General features: G+C 47.0%; 2 protein-coding genes across 3 annotated transcripts in view; one reads left to right on the top strand and one right to left on the bottom strand.

Moving 5' to 3' along the window:
- The window catches only part of LOC140462821 (uncharacterized), a 33,525-nt gene extending 22,827 nt beyond the window's left edge, over window positions 1-10,698 (bottom strand). The window contains exons 1-2 of one of the 2 annotated variants that reach the window (XM_072556158.1): window positions 8,302-10,698; window positions 2,640-2,699 (exon numbers count right to left, since the gene is read on the bottom strand). In XM_072556158.1, coding sequence (XP_072412259.1) covers window positions 2,640-2,699; window positions 8,302-8,421 — 180 coding nt within the window. In that variant the 5' untranslated portion in view covers window positions 8,422-10,698. The remainder of the gene's footprint in view (window positions 1-2,639; window positions 2,700-8,301) is intronic. The other variant, XM_072556159.1, reaches the window with a different exon arrangement.
- A 4,493-nt stretch (window positions 10,699-15,191) lies between these two features.
- Window positions 15,192-16,991, top strand: part of tomm34 (translocase of outer mitochondrial membrane 34) — a 20,265-nt gene continuing 18,465 nt past the window's right edge. Inside the window, 2 exon segments of the mRNA XM_072556156.1 lie at window positions 15,192-15,659; window positions 15,661-15,752. Of these exon segments, the coding sequence (XP_072412257.1) occupies window positions 15,609-15,659; window positions 15,661-15,752 (143 nt within the window). The 5' untranslated portion in view covers window positions 15,192-15,608.

The raw sequence follows: 16,991 nt of genomic DNA, 5'->3' as shown, positions 1-16,991 counted from the left end.
CGAATGAATAAAACAGTTCTCCACTGGATGGCAGTGCTTTGGCAATTTTGAGATCATGAGAACGTGCTACAAAAAGAGATTTCTTTTGCATGCGATGTGAATTCCTTTAGCACCTGAAAATCTATCACACTCAGTCTTGAACGTCCATTAAAAAAAAAATTGACCATCCAGAAGCATCCTGTTAGGTAGAGAATGGTAGATTAACCAACATCCAAGCAAGAGGTTTTCTCCTTAAACCTTAAACAGGTTGAGGCTTTATCCTGAGAATATCAGAACAATTCTGGACTTTCCTGCCAGAAAGGAAACAGCCTGTCACCATCTACCCTCAACATTCAAACAATCGTATATACTTCAAATGAAATCACCTCCCATTCTTCTATAGGAACAGCAAGAGGCCATTCAACCCTGAGCCTGTTCCAGCATCAATGAGGTCATGGCTGATCTGTGGTCTAACTCCACATACCTAAGTTTGGCCCATATCCCTTCATAGCTTAGCTTAACAAAAATTCCTCTGTCTCAAATTTAAAATTAACTGATCGGTCATCCGCTGCTGTTTGTGGAAGAGAATTCCAAGCCTCTCCTACCCTGTGTGTGTGTGTAGAAGCGCTTCCTAACATCTCTGCTGAACGATCAGGCCCTCAGTCTCAGACTATGTCCCCTAGTTCTAGAATCCCCAACCAGTGGAAATAATTGAACTTTATCTATCCTGTCTAATATCCTGAAGACTACCATCAGATCATATCAATCTTCTACATTCGGGAGAAAACAGGCATGATTTGTGTAAGGTCTCCGCATAACCTGTAAACCTACATTATGCTTCCTCCAAAGCCAATATACCCTAAGGTATGGTGCCCAGATTTGTTCACTGTACTCCAAATGGCATATCACCAGGGTTTTGTATAGTTGCAGCATAACTTCTGCATTCTTGTGCTCTAGATAAAAAAGACCACCATTCCATTAGCTTTCTTCATTAACATTCAGAAAGCTGCTCAATCCCTGCTACCAAAAGGATCCCTTCATCCCCAAAGCAACACAGCCAATCTTTGTTTCACCAAAATGCATAATTTCACATGCCCTGACATTAACAGAGTGGGCAAGAAGGTGGCAAATAGAGTTTAATCTGCTTCTACCCCACTGCATATTCCTCACTGTTAACTTTTTAACTCAGCTTGGTATCATTCGTGTCTGAAGAAGGGTCACTGACCTCAAATCGTTAACTGATTTCTCTCCACAGATGCTGACAGACCTGCTGAGTTTTTCCAGCAATTTCTGTTTTTGTTTCTGATTTCTAGCACCGGCAGTTCTTTGGTTTTCTATATAGTCATTAGTAAACACGTACATCTGTAATCATTCATTCACAGGATGTAGGCATCGCCGACTAGGCCTAGAGGGCAGTTAAAGGCGGCCACGCTGTTGTCTGGAGTCACATGCTGTTCCTAAACAATATAAGTGAAGCAGATGGGTTTTTACAATAACTGACAGTTGCCTGGTTAACACCCGACTAGCTTTTTATTGCATTAATCTACCGGTGGGACACGAATCCATGCCCTCAGAACAACCCAGAGATCTGGATTCTAATGCAGTGACTTTATCCACCACATCACCACATTCCTTCCACTTGATTCCCTTGTTGAGGCCATTAATAAAGATTAGAAAATGCCAAAGATGAATCATAGACCTGTTTTCACTCTACTCTCTCTTTTGGGGTCAGATTGAATGTGCTGAACTCTCGTATATCAGTCTAGCCATTCCTCATGTCGGAGTCCAGACAGCAATTCCCATTAGCTCTCAGGGTGATATCAGTCAGAAGACGGAGGGTTCAACTCCCACTTCAGGGAATAGAGAACAGAATCTAAGCTGACAATACGGTGAATACTGAAAGAACGACACTGTCAGAGACACCATCTTTAAAACAAGAATTTAAATACTGCCTGCTTGCTCAGGTGTGTAAAAGATCCAATAGCACAACTTTGAAGAGAGAGTAGTTATCCCTGGTAAATATTAATTCCTCAGCCATTAAGAAAAAATGTACTCTAAGGATCACATGTCTGCTTGCGACACTTGCTGTGTGCAAGTTTCCCAAGTTGTAATAGTAACAATGCTTCAAAGGAGTATTTGATTGTCTGTGAAGTATTTTGGGAAGTTCCAAGATCAAGAACGATGGAATAGAGCATGTGATAGAGAAAAGTCCAGGTAGCGTCTGAGCAAGGTAAAGTCCAAGAGGACCATAGGGCTGCTCTCTCATTAGAGATAGAGAGAGAGACAACTGGCCGTGGTTTAACATGAGAGTCACCACAACTAAGGCGAGGGGAGAGGATGAGAAGGAGTATCCTTCATGGAAACCTCAGCCAATGTGGGAATCGAACCAATATTACTGGTGTCACTCTGCATTGCAAACCAGCCATCAGATAATCTGACAAATGGCAGCAATGATGGGAGCTTATCAGAGATCTATCCACTTCTGCTTAAAAATACTCATGGATTCTGCTTCTTCCACCTTTGGAGGTAGAGAGCAGCAAATACTGATGATTCTTTGAGAAACTAAACCTTCTCATTTGTCTTAAATGGGTGATTACTTATTCTGCGGTGACCTCTAGTTTACCTGCTCTTGAAAAAGGGAGAGGAAGAGAAAAACTCACCTGGATCCAATTTGAAAAAATGGAGAAGATTAGCGCCCACAACCACCGAAGAAAATAAATCTGAGGGATAGTAAATGGACAGATAGTAAGACTGAAGAGTAGGAATGAACAAAAATCACAAGTTGTCAAATATCTTTGGCCTTGTTCACAGACTCATACAAAGTGCAAGCTGGACATAAGTCATGGCGACATTTGCAGTTACTTCAGAGCTGTCTTCAGGAAGCTCCCTTACATCATTTCCTACTTGGGACAAGACTGAACAAAAATATGGTGTTGAACAAGAGATTTAAGTATTCTTTTCTTGAAATGTTGCTTGCTAAAATATTTCAAGCAAACATTTACAGTAAACCAAATACAGCAGGAGTTAATGATACCCAGGAAACAAGTGGAAATTGGGAGAATTTCCTCTTGCTTTGCTGTTGAAACTCAAGAGGAAATTCTGTTTACACGGGTCAATCTCAAAGGAATTCTACCTCCATGTTTTGATGCACAATGACAAATAACAATAAAGGCAGAGAATAATTGCTGAAGTGTGACTTGTCTGGATATTGTATATAACTAACATGGTTTGGAGTACAATTCTAACTGTGACAGACACAGGATTCACAGAATAAATGCCAAAAAAGTAGAATTCCTTAGTCATTTACACAGAACATACTACACTTGCAGCATGCAAAGTGAATTCAAAGTTGATGTCTTTTGAAAAGTTCTAGAAATTTTTGGTGCACGTTGTTTAACTGCATGAGACATCCACCTGTAGGTTCAGTAAGAAAGCATTACTTATTACAGAGTAAATGTAGGTCAATGAGTTCCAAGTCGCTGAATGGTTTCTTCCTTTTCATTATTTAAGAAGCGTGAGGGGTTGAATGACCTCATGTTCGACTTAGCAGTCTCAAGGAGCTGACTGGCATACTGTTAGGACTATGCATGAGGGGCTGAATGGCTGCTTTCTGTTCCTGTGGCTCACAAAGGTTAGATGGCGTTATCAAAATAATAAGCCAGACATTGCTTTTGCAAAAAAAAAAACTTGTGCTTGACATGATCTATCAAGACCAAAAAAGTGAAATCAAAAACATATCACATCCTGATCAGAGCACTCCTCTAACCTAACCTAACTAATCACCACATGAACACTCAGATACAAAGACTCAGGGACAGCACGTTACATTGGTATCTTACTCCCCTTGAGCATCAGCAGCAAGCTTAATAAACCGCGGATATGGGACAATATGTTGTATGAACATCCTTGACAGCCTTCTGCATATGGATTGGCAGTGGGAGACAACCCCTTGATCAAGAGCTTGATACACTTACAGGAAAAGCAACCACTGCCGTTGATCAACTCACAAAACATCAAGCTGACCCCAGGGAGCAACCTGATGGGTTATGTGCATTCTCAGCACATTAATGGACAACATGCTTTTCAAGATGAGCAGCTCAAATCACTTCTGATTTCACTGTCCGTGCTGCATTCTGGCTATATCCTGACGTACACAATGATGGGTAAAACAGCCCTTCCCGTGATAGGAATCCCACGTTTTCTTTGTCCTCAAACAGAGGGCAGCTTTGTTGGCTCAGAAACATCATCAGGACGGAAGATGGTCACATACCCAGGGCCCTCCGGTACCAGGCAATCAGAGCTCCACTTTAAAGAATGTTTGAGTGTGAGACAAGACCCTAGTCACCAGCTCTCACAGCTGGGAGTCACTCGCTGGCAACAGATGAAAATGGTGACACCTCCTGAGGGCTGGCATTCACCACGATAACCAATGGCTGCAGTGACTTGGAAACAGATGCCAACATCAAAAACAACAACAATCTGCAATGTCACTCAGTAGCTTCAGGTGTGTGAGTCTCTCAAGGATTTGCATCTTCAGGCATCAGGAAGTGATGCGCCAAGTCTGAAACGGATTGTACACTGCGTACCGATCATCTTCTGTAGACGGAGGGATGGTCAAAGAAATTCAGAAACCTGAGAAAGTTTATTTTCTACGGTGGCAGATGAAGGATTTTAATTCAGCTGAAGAAAAATCTAGAGCAACACTTGGTATTACTGTAAAAATAAAGTAACCGTGGAGCTCACTAATTGGTCAGACTCTCAAAATGCCCTTTAAGGGAAGGAAACCAAGTTTCGTTATGTACTTTGTGTATACGTGACTCCTATCCTACAACAACATAGTCAACTCCTAATTGCCTCAGCAATGCCAGTTCTATCAAACAGCTCACAAAAGCCACTCCTTCACATTCACATGGAAACTAGGAATGTTCAATAAAGGTCAGACTTGTCAGCAATGTCAACATCCCAAAATATTCTAATTTTTTAAAAAATTGATTCTCTTACTTTGTGACATGTATGGAGCCAGATTACCCCCACCTCCTCCTGTGGAATCTGTGGAGAAGGGGTTTCAGCCCATCTAGGCTGTGCTAGCTCTCTGCAAGAGCAATTCAGCTTGTCCAACTCTATCTTTCTTTTCCACTGCTGTGCAAACCTTTTCTTCAGCTGCCTATCCAATTTCCTTTTGAAAAGGGGAATTGAATACTGCTCCACCACATTCTCAGACAGCAACTTTCAAATCTAACCACTCACCGTAGACTGAAATTATTCCTCATTAAATCTTTGGCTCTTCAGCCATTCACCCGAATCATCGTTGTCTGGAACCAACAGGTAAAATTTGTAACTGGCTCAAGGGGGTGAATATCTCCTCCTGCTCTTATGTTACAGGCTTAAGGGTGAGGGGCTGAATGGCCTCCTCTTTCTCACACCTCATCAGGAACAGGATCAGTTATTTTAGAGAAACTTAAGCCTTTTACAAAGGAAGGGAAATAAGGAAAAAAAAACAAATGTTTCAATAATTTTTATAGATGCACCTTACAAAGCAGCTTATAAGCATCACAACTTGATATTGCAACAGCTCTGCCCAAGATTGTAAGAAGTTATCGAGAGTTGTGAACACAGCCCAGTCCATCATGCAAGCTAACCTTCCATCCAGCGACTCCATCTGCACTTCCCACTGCCTCGGGAAAGCAGCCAACATCAAAGACCTCTCCCACCCTGGTTCTACTCTCTTCCATCAGGCAGAAGATACAAAAGTTTTATAACATGTACCAACAGATTTAAGAACAGCTTTTTCACCCACTATTATCAGTTACGAACTGACCTCTCATATTAGAGGTGATCTTTCTCAGCACCTATTCGCAAGATTCTCAAATCAAGAGGCAAAAAATTCACTCAAACAGCAGCGTCACTTCCCAACCCAACTCACTTAGCAAGGAGACACTAATCACTCAGATCAGTGCTGCCAGATAAGGCATGTTATTTATATTCACCTTACATCAGATTCTCAAAGCAAGCCGAGTTCTATAGAAGGGTCAGGGGACCCAAAACATTAACTTGGGTTTCGCTCTCCACAAATGTGGAGCTGCCAGTGTTGGGCTGGGCTGGACAAAGTCAAAAATCACTCGACACCAGGTTATGGTCCAAACAGATTTATTTGAAATCACAAATGTTCAGAGCAACATTATTTGCACTATAACCTGGTGTGGAGTGATTTTTGACTCTTGACAGACCTGCTCAGTTTCTCCAACAATCTCTGTTTTTTCAACCCCACTTTGGAGCTTGATATTTGCAGGAAGATAGCAGGAACACTTTACATGCAAGTGGCAGACTTGCAATGCCAAGGAACTTTAAAATAACTTCATTAGAAAAAAGGAGATTGAGGGGGGAACCTGATTGAGGTCTACAAACTCATCAAGGGTATATAGACAGGGTGGATAGAGATAAGCTTTTTCCCAGGGTGAGGGATTAATGAGAGGTCAGGTGTTCAAGGTGAGAGGTGAAAAGTTTAAGGGGGATACACGCGGCAAGTACTTTACACAGAGGGTGGTGGGTGTCTGGAACACGTTGCCAGCAGAGATGGTAAAGGCAGGCACGGTAGATTCATTTATGATGAGTCTGGACAGATGCACGAGTAGGTGGGGAGCAGAGGGATACAGATGCTTAGGAATTGGGCAATAGGTTCAGACAATGGATTTGGATTGGCTCAGGCTTGGAGGGCCGAAGGGCCTGTTCCTGGGCTGTAAATTTTCTTCGTTCTTTGTTCTTGATCCAGACCCCTCATTTATTGTTCTGGAGACGCGAGTTCAAATGCCGGGACGGATGATAGTAACATTTCAATTCAATAACAAAAAAAAACTGGGATGAAGAGCTAGTCGAATAATGAACACTACTTTCTAAAAAACTTTTTAAAAAACGCAGATGCTGGAAATCAGAAACAAAAACGGAAATTGCAGGGAAATCTCAGCAGGTCTGGCAGCCTTAGTACAGATAGAGAGAGAGAAAGCAGAGTTAATATTTTGGGTTCAGTGACCCTTCTTCAGAACTTCAAAAAACCCATCTGGGTCACTAATGTCAATCAGGGAAGGAAATTTATTGACCTTAGCTTGGCTGGCCTACATGTGACTCCAGACCAACAGCAACACAGAGTCAGAGTCAGAGTCATACAGCACAGAAACAGACCCTTTGGTCCAACCAGTCTATGCTAACTATAATCCCAAACTAAACTAGTCCCACCTGCTTGCGCTTGGCCCATATCCCTCCAAACATTTCTTATTTGTGTACTTATCTAAGTATCTTTAAACATTGTAACTACATTCACATCCACCACTTCCACACACAAACCACTCCATATAAAAAAAATTTGCCCTTCACGCCTTTTTAAAACACTTGTCATCTTAAATATACACCCCCTCGCCTTGAAATCCCCCACCCTAGAGAAAAGACACCTGCCATTCACCTTATTTATACCCCTCATAATTTTATAAACCTCAATACGGTCACCCCTCAACCTCACACGCTCCAGTGAAGAACCGCACCCCCCCCCCCCCCCAAGCCTATCCAGCCTCTCCTTATAACTCAAACCCTCCATTCCCAGCAACATCTCTTCTGAACCCTCTCCAGCTTAATAATCGTAGAGATGTATAGCACTGTCCATGCTGACCAGATATCCCAACCTGATCTAGTCCCACTTGCCAGCACTTGGCCCATATCCCTCTAAACCCTTCCTATTCATATACCCATCTAGATGCATGGGTGACTCGGAATGGATTGCTCACAGGACCTAGCAGCTAGTCCAGAATCTGTCAAACAGGGGTAGGGGCAAGCCATCCTTGAGCCTTTGGTGTATTTGGGTGGGTAAGGGACAATGTGAGAGAGGTGCAAGCCTATCACAAGTATTCCTGGACACCTTTGCTTGTGATACAGGGGATTTCAGGAGGCACATCTGTGCAGCGTAGCTGGTTGGAAACTCCCACTCCTGGGTCCCTGACTAAAAGGAGGAACTCCAGTGTCTGTGCAAACATGGTGGCATCTGCTGCTTAACATGGTAAACTGCAGCCACACACACACACACAAAGCCTTGTGAGGTTCAGCTGCTAAACTTCAGAATTCGGATATAAATGTACACAGTTTGATGTCTGCCTTGCGGCATTCTGAATGTGACTGTTACAACAGGGTCCAATTCCCCTTTGGGAACAGCCAGAATTGCAAAGACCGTGAATTACTGGCGACAGTCAGCCAGGCTCCTAAAGCAGCCACATCCGACAGAACTCCCCCTCCGTCTCTGACAACAACAAAACCCCCTCCCAAGGCCAGCCTTGATCTTACCAGATTCCAGGGTGGTACCGCTGGTTTCTGCTGAGGTTTCGGGGAGGTCGCTGCTGACTCGGGTTCCCCTTCCCCTTCACTCTCTGCCCAAGTGGAATCGTAGTCTTCATCTCCCCACATCGTCCAAATACCTCCCCCCTACCCCCGGGTTCCCCCTCCCACAGGCTTCTCTTCCAGATGGATACGGACCTGGCAATCACACAGCAAAGTGCAAATAATGAGAAAGTTCACAATCGAGGAGGGAGAGAGAGGGAGGAGTCTCTCCTTAACACAGGAAACGAAATCAGAGCAAATTTCTTTCTCTTTCGATTTCCTTTCAAGCCTGCCTCCGGTTGGGAGGGGAGAGTGCGCTCACTCTTTACTCCGGTTGTACATTATCGAAACTTAAAAGAGCAGCTCACGCGTGTGGCTCGTCCTTGCAGCTCGTGTTAAATTGCATTTAGGCAGCGCCGGTCACCCCTCGCGCCCCATTAATTTGATGGTCTTTGACGGCACCGAAGAGCAATGTGGCATCCCCTTCAGCAGCCCAGTGAAAGGGTTTGTCCAGTTTACACAAGCCTTATTAGCTTCAAAAATTAATAAGGACAAGGAGGCCATTTAGCCCCTGCTCTGCCATTTATTAAGATCACGATTGGAACCACAAATCCACATTCCCATCCTCCCTTACAACGTTTCACCTCCCAAATTTATCAAGGGTCTGCCCACGTCGACTTTAGACACTGCTCCCACCACCTTTTCAGGAAAGGCTCCAACTCTCCACAATCAGAGGAAAATATTCCACTGTTTTAAATGGGCACCTCCTTATTTTTAAACAGTGACTCATTCTCGATTTTCCCAGAAGAGGAAACAACCTGTTCACATCTCTCCAGGCAAGATCATCCCACGTGATAGGATCTAATTCCAGAATTTTACTTTACTCTCTCGATTAATTGGTGAGCGCAAGTACCAAGAGATCTGCAACCCCAGCCAAACAGAAACCTGTCATTAATAATTATGTTACTTTGGCAGAAGATGGTAGCCATGATGTGGTGGTGCTGGTGTTGGTCTGGTTTGGCCAAAGTCAGAAGTCACACGACACCAAGTTATAGTCCAACAGGTTTAGTTGGAAGCACAAGCTTTTAAGAGTGTTGCCTTTTAGCCAGATGAAGTGAGGGAGCAGTGGTCAGAAAGCTTGTGATTTCAAATAAACCTGTCGGACTATAACCTGATGTCGTGTGACTTGTGACTTTGAAAGAAGGGCCAGAGAACAGTAACTTTTCCTGTGGCAAGTCATGGTGATCTGGAATGTGTTGCCTTAAATGGAGGGAAAAGGAGATTTTGTAGTAACTTTCAAAAAGTAAAAGTAAACGTTAGCAGGTCTATAGGGGAAAAGCAGAGAAATTAGACTAGTTGCAAAGGCTTGTTGGGCTAATTGAGCTCATTTAACTTCCCAAGTCAGCATTCTTTAGGCCTTTCCAAGTGAGACTGCAATTTTAGGGGAAAGTTAAGGTTACAACAGCGCTACTCACCAATAATGACATGCTCATGGCCCACTGGTTCATCAATGAGATACTTATTGCACACATCTTTGTACTTAATTTGTAACAAGCTCCTTTTTTGAATTAACTGGAGATGGTGAAACACATAAGGTTTTGTAAGAACTGGAGGGGAAAGAAATGTGGAGGGTGTTTCCTCAAGTGTGGGATTTACATCCCCAGAAAATCGTTGAGCCTGGGTCTATAAATTTATTCAAGGCTGAGTTAGATAGATATTTAATAGATATGAGGGTCAAAGGTTTTGGGGGACTTACAGAAAAATAGAGCTGAAACCTGAATCAGAATATCCCTGAACATACCAGGCTTGAAGGGCCAAAAAGGCTACTTCTCCATTGAAGTCTTATGTGTTATTTCAGTCTTAAATCTTACTCCTGTGTTCTTTTTTGGAAATAAATCTGGCTTGAGAATTGACAAGAAATTGACATGGATCTTTTGTTTTTCTTTTTGCCATTTCTTTAAAAAAGTAAACACTTAGAGTTTGAGTTCCAATTGAGGGACATTGTAATTCACAGGTTGGTTGTGAGAATGAGGATCATCACTTCTTAAGAACAGCTTCTCGCCCACTGTATTAGAGTTGATCTTTCTCTGCACCTTTTCTGAAGCTACAACACTATGTTCTGCATTCTGTTCTATTACCCTGACGTACTTATAAGGTATGATTTGTCTGTATAGCACGCAAAACAACACTTCTTACTGTATATTGGTATGTTACAATAATAAATTGGATCAAATCACAGTGGTGGAGGGGTTGAGTTAGGGTGTAAAGATGAGAAATTTACAACAACTAGAATATATGCAGGACCTATAAATAAAAACCAGAAGAACTGTGGATGATCTAAATCAGAGACAGAATTAGAAATTGCTGGAAAAGCTCAGCAGGTCTGGCAGCATCTATGGAAAGAAAACAGAGTAAACGTTTTGGATTAACTCAAGGAAGGGTTTTGAGGAAGGGTCACTCAACCCGAAATTAAAAATCACACAACACCAGGTTATAGTCCAACAGGTTTAATTGGAAGCACTAGCTTTTGGAGTGCCGCTCCTTCGTCACAACCACCTTTCAGCACTCCAAAAGCTAGTGTGCTTCCAATTAAACCTGTTGGACTATAACCTGGTGTTGTGTGATTTTTAACTTTGTACATCCCAGTCCAACAGCGGCATCTCCAAATCATCGACCCGAAATGTTAACCCTTATTTCTCTCCACAGGTGCTGCCAGATCACCTGGCTTTTCCAGCAAGTTCTATTTTTGCTGCAGCACTTATGACATGGGAATGCATCCCAAGGTCCTTCACAGGAAAGTCAAAAAAGACACTATTAGCAGGGCCAGAGTTTGGTCAACATGTTTAACAAATAGTCTTAAAACAAGACAGGAGGTAGTATGGTCTTGAGGGATATTCCAGTGCTTAGGATGCACTTGGCTGAAGGTGGAACTGGCATAAAGAGGTTAAAGTTGCAAATGTTCAGGTGAGCACAAGGACTGGATGCCAGATTACACTCAACATCATCCAGGACAAAAGAGCCCTCATGACTGACAATCTCTGTGCCACCAATTACCAACCTCAGCAGTGTGCACCACAGCAAATCAGTAATACGTCTTTGACAGCACCTTCCAAACCCACAGACTCCATCAACTAATGGACATGGGCAGCAGATATTTGGAAACACTACTGCCTGCTAGTTTCCCTCTATCCTGATTTGGAAATGTGTGTTCCTTCCCTGTCTCTGTAACTTGCTTCACCTTCTAAACAGCTTTCAGTGATGGGCTATAAAATGTTGACATTACAAGAAAGAATATAGTGCATTGCTCATCCTTCCAGGGCTTCTGTTTGAAATACATTGTGTAAAGAATCATGGCATTTGTGATGACCACTAGCACAACCACTCCTTCCCACAGCACCTTCCCATGTAACCGCAGAAGGTGCAACCCTGCCCCTTCATCTCCTTCCTGCTCACCATCCAAGGGCCTAAATAGTCTTTCCAGATGAAGCAGCATTTCACCTGTACCTCCTTCAATCTGGTTTATGACATTTGCTGTACCCAATGTGGCCTACTCTGCTTTGGGGAAACCAAACTCTGGGTGACTGCTTTGCAGAACACTTCCAGTCTGTGCACAAGCATGACCTCAACATTCCCATAGCTGGTCATTTCAACACATCACCCTGCTCACATGCTCACTTGTCTGTCCTCAGAACGCTGCAATATACCAGTGAATCACAGTGCAAAATCTCCTCTTCAGAATCGGCACTTTGCAATGTTCTGGATTTAATACTGAGTTCAATATCTTCAGATTGTGAACCCATTTCTTCCCTTTCAATAGCTTTCCTTGTTACATTCTCTGTCACCGTGTCCTCTCTCCCCTCCTCCCACTCCAGTGGGACTGTCTTTTTCTTTCCAGTTTGATGGTTCGACACACCATTGTTCTACCGTTCTCACATTCCAATCCCTTAACCTGAACTATCAACATCCTTTCTCCCCAGCACTCACCTCCCCCACTATTGTGTAAATGCTGCTCCCTCCACATTTCACGTCAGCTCTGATGAAGAGTCATCCAGCCCGGGCTCCATCCCGAAACGTCGATTATCTGTTCCTCGGATGCTGCATGACCTGCTGTGTTTTTCCAGCAACACACTCTCACCACTGTGATCTCCAGCATGTGTTGTTTTCATAGTATTTGTAGAACACAGAAGGAGGGCCTTTATCCTATCGAGTCAGTGCTAATCATCAAGCATTTATCTATCCCAATTCTAATTTTTTTTCACAAAATCGCATTTTCTAGCACTTGAAACGTTGATTTTGCTGCTCGTTGGATGCTGCCTGAACTGCTGTGCTCTTCCAGCACCACTAATCCAGTATGTACCCTTGTATGCTATAGCCTTTCAAGTATCCTGTATTCACCTAAATATTTCTTACATGCCTTAACAGATCCTGTTTCTATCACCATTTCCAGCAGTGAGTTCCCTATCCTCTTTACCCTTTGGGTGAAAAAGACATTTCCTGAAATCTCCTCTAAACCTTCTGTTCTTTACTTAAAGTTGTGCCCTCCATCAAGGGGAAAGTTTTCTCCTTACCTACCCTATATCAGTCACTATTCCTATAATGGAGTAGCAGCCAGGACAGAGGCTTTGACAAAATAAAAGCAAATTACTGCGGATGCTGGAGTCTGAAACCAAAAGAGAAAATGCTGGAAAATCTTAGCAGGTCTGGCAGCATCTGTAAGGAGAAAAAAGAGCTGACGTTTCGAGTCTAACTGACCCTTTGTCAAAGCCTAGATTTGAAGGAGTGTTTTAAAGAATGAAGGAGAGGTGTAGGGAGAAACTCTAGAATTTAGGGCCCAGGCAGCTGCCTTCAATGGTGGAGTGAATAAAATTGTGGATCCCCAACAAAGCTCCTTCTAATTATTTTTAAAATGCCACACGGACCGCTGATATTCATGTGCAACATCCTTACTTTCAAATCCCTCCATGCCTTCCCACTTCCTTGCATTGTAATCTCCTCCACCTCTTCAAGTTTCTAAGATATCTACGTTCCTCTAATTCTCATTTCTTGATTACCCCCAGTTTTACTCACTCCACAATTCTACAATATAAAAAGAAATTGGCAACTGGACCTGAATTTTCCTGGGCTCTAAAGTCCCTATAGTTCTGTAACTTACCTCTCTTAATACACTTTTTAAATCTACCTTTTTGACTGAACGTTTGGTCATCTGAGATTACTTCAGTGTGGTTTATTAATTGCTTCTGTGAAGCATTTGGGTCTTTTTTTTGCTATCAAAGGACGACAGAAATATTGTTGAGAAGTATCAGCCTTGGTGGTTATGGCTTTTGCCCCACTCCAAGTAGTTGAACACAATATGGGATGGCACGGTGGCTCAGTGGTTAGCACTGCTGCCTCACAGCACTAGAGTCCCAGGTTTGATTCCAGCCTTGGGTGACTGTCTGTGTGGAGGTTTGCACATTCTCCCCGTGTCTGTGTGGGTTTCCTCCGGGTGCTCCGGTTTCCTCCCACAGTCCAAAGATGTGCACGGCAGGTGAATTGGCCGTGCTAAATTTCCCATAGTGTTAGGTGCATTAGTCAGAGGGGAAATGGGTCTGGGTGAGTTGCTGTTCGGAGGGTCTGTGTGGACTGGTTGGGGCCTGTTTCCACACTGTAGGGAATCTAATCTAAGATGAACCTCTCAGCACAGTCCTGAGGGTTAACTACACTATCAGAGGCATTATCTTCCAACTGAAATACTCTGTCCTCTGAGATGGATGTAAATTACTCTGGTTGTACAATTTTAAAGGTGAGCAGGAGAGGTCTCACAGCAATTTTAGCCAATTTTTGATTTTAACCAACATCATTGCAGGGGAGAGTATTAAATCATAATCACATCACTGTTTATGGGAGCATGCTGTGCCTAAACTGACTGCTGCAATTCCTATATTATAAACAGTGACTACACAACCAAAGGGTGTAAAGGCTCAGTGATATCAGAGAAAGATGATTAATGGTGGTTTAATCAGAGGGTCACCACGCCTCAGGTGAGAGGAAGAAATTAAGGAGAGTCCTCCTTGGGAACCTCAGCTATTGGTGTTAGTCTGAACTACTCTGGTGTTACTGAACTAAAAACTGAAAGAACTGTGAACGCAGTAAATCAGAAACAAAAATCGAAGTTAACATTACTTGGAAAAGGCTGGGCTGTTTCCCTGGAGCATCGGAGGCTGAGAGGTGACCTTATAAAATCATGAGGGGCATGGATAGGGTAAATAGGCAAAGTCTTTTCCTTGGGGTCCAGAACTAGATGTCATAGGTTTAGGGTGAGAGGGGAAAGATATAAAAGAGACTTGAGGGGCAACTTTTTCACACAGAGGGTGGTACATGTATGGAATGAGCTGCCAGAGGAAGTGGTGGAGGCTGGTACAATTGCAACATTTAAAAGGCATCTGGATGGGTATATGAATAGGAAGGGTTTGGAGGGATATGGGCCGGGTGCTGGCAGGTGGGACTAGATTGGGTTGGGATATCTGGTCGGCATGGACGGGTTGGACAGAAGGGTCTGTTTCCGTGCTGTACACCTCTATGAATTCTCAGCCTGAACATTTCTATAGCACCTTTCGCAACCTTCAGCAGGAAATTGCTGTGAACGCTCAGCAGGTCTGGCAGAGAAAGCGGAGTTAATGTTTCCAGTGGAGAAGGAGAAAGTGAGGAGTGCAGATGCTGGAGATCAGAGTTGAGAGTGTGGTGCTGGAAAAACACAGCAGGTCAGGCAGCATCTGAGGAGGGGGAGGAGAGTCAATGTTTCGGCCATAAGCCCTTCATTAGGATTGCCCAGTCGAGTGCCCTCAGGTCACTCAACCCAAAACCTTAACTCTGGTTTCTCTCCACAGATGCTGCTAGACCTGCTGAGATTTTCCAGCTGAGGGTTGGGAAAGGCGCTACAGCAATGTTCAAACTGAGGTGTCCGAGCAGCATTAAGGCGCCCCCAGTGGCTGGGAGGAGTGAGTGAGTTGCAGCGTGACATGTTGACACGGATTCTCCCCATTGTCAGGGAGCGGGCGGTGAAGCGGGGACATTCTCCACCCTCTGTCCCCGGGTTAAACAGCTCGCTGCTGGGAGGCTGCCCGCGCCCCGGCACCGGGCACCGGCACCGACCCCGACCCGCTCCACCCCGGCCCCAGCCCCCGCCCTCGACTCGACCCGACCCAGGCCCCAGGCCCCGGCCTCTCCCCGCTCCCAGTCCCCAGCCCCCGGCCTCTCTCCCCGCTCCCAGGCCCAGGCCCTAGCCCCCGGCCTCGATGACGGGTCGTTCCCGGGGCCCGGCCTCCGGCGCCGCGGCGCTCCACTTGAAAAAACGCCGGTAACGAGCTGTTCCGGCACGGCCAGTTCGGGCAGGCGGCGGAGCGGTACAGCCAGGCCATCAGCGGCCTCACCCAGACAGGGTACCCGCACGGAGCGGGGGGGGGAAGGGGGAGAGAGCGGGGGGGGGGGAAGGAGGGGGAGAGACCGGGGGGGGGGGGGAGGAGGGGGAGAGACCGGGGGGGGGGGGAGGGGGGAGGGGGAGAGGGGGGAGGGAGAGACCGGGGGGGGGGGGAGGAGGGGGAGAGACCGGGGGGGGGGGGGGGAGGAGAGGGAGAGAGCGGGGGGAGGGGGGGGAGGGGGAGGGGAGAGACCGGGGGGGAGGGGGGGGGGGAGAGACCGGGGGGAGGGGGAGAGAGGGGGGGAGGGGGGGGGGGAGAGACCGGGGGGAGGGGGGGAGGGGGGAGAGAGCGGGGGAGGGGGGGGAGGGGGAGAGAGCGGGGGGAGGGGGGGGAGGGGGAGAGAGCGGGGGGAGGGGGGAGGGGGGGGGGGGAGAGACCGGGGGGAGGGGGGAGGGGGGAGCGAGGAGCCGGGGGGGAGCGGGGGAGAGGGGGGAGGGGGAGAGGGGGGGAGGGAGAGACCGGGGGGGGGGGGGGGGAGGAGGGGGAGAGACCGGGGGGGGGGGGGGGGGGGGAGAGACCGGGGGGAGAGGGGGGGAGGGGGAGAGAGCGGGGGGAGGGGGGGAGGGGGAGGGGGGGAGAGACCGGGGGGGAGGGGGGGAGGGGGAGAGAGCGGGGGGAGGGGGGGGAGGGGGAGGGGGGAGAGACCGGGGGGAGGGGGGGGGGGGAGAGACCGGGGGGAGGGGGGGAGGGGGAGAGAGCGGGGGAGGGGGAGGGGGGGGGAGGAGAGACCGGGGGGAGGGAGGGGAGGGGGAGAGAGCGGGGGGAGCGGGGGGAGGGGGAGGGGGAGAGAGCGGGGGGGAGGCGGGGGGAGGGGGGGGAGGGGGGAGAGAGGACCGGGGGGAGGGGGAGAGACCGGGGGGAGCGGGGGGGAGCGGGGGAGGGGGAGGGGGAGAGACCGGGGGGAGGGGGAGAGAGCGGGGGGAGCGGGGGAGGGGGAGGGGGAGAGACCGGGGGGAGGGGGAGAGACCGGGGGGAGCGGGGGGAGCGGGGGAGCGGGGAGGGGGAGGGGGAGAGCCCGGGGGGAGGGGGAGAGAGCGGGGGGAGCGGGGGGAGGGGGAGGGGGAGAGACCGGGGGGAGGGGGAGAGACGCGGGGGGGGAGCGGGGGAGGGGGAGAGGACCGGGGGGAGGGGGAAGAGACCGGGGGGGAGCGGGGGAGGGGAGCGGGGAGAGAGGGGGGAGGGGGGAGCAGACCCGGGGGG

Source organism: Chiloscyllium punctatum, chromosome 37 (genome assembly GCF_047496795.1).
Source record: "Chiloscyllium punctatum isolate Juve2018m chromosome 37, sChiPun1.3, whole genome shotgun sequence".
Lineage (NCBI taxonomy): Eukaryota > Metazoa > Chordata > Chondrichthyes > Orectolobiformes > Hemiscylliidae > Chiloscyllium > Chiloscyllium punctatum.
This window is presented reverse-complemented; position numbering and strand designations above follow the sequence as displayed.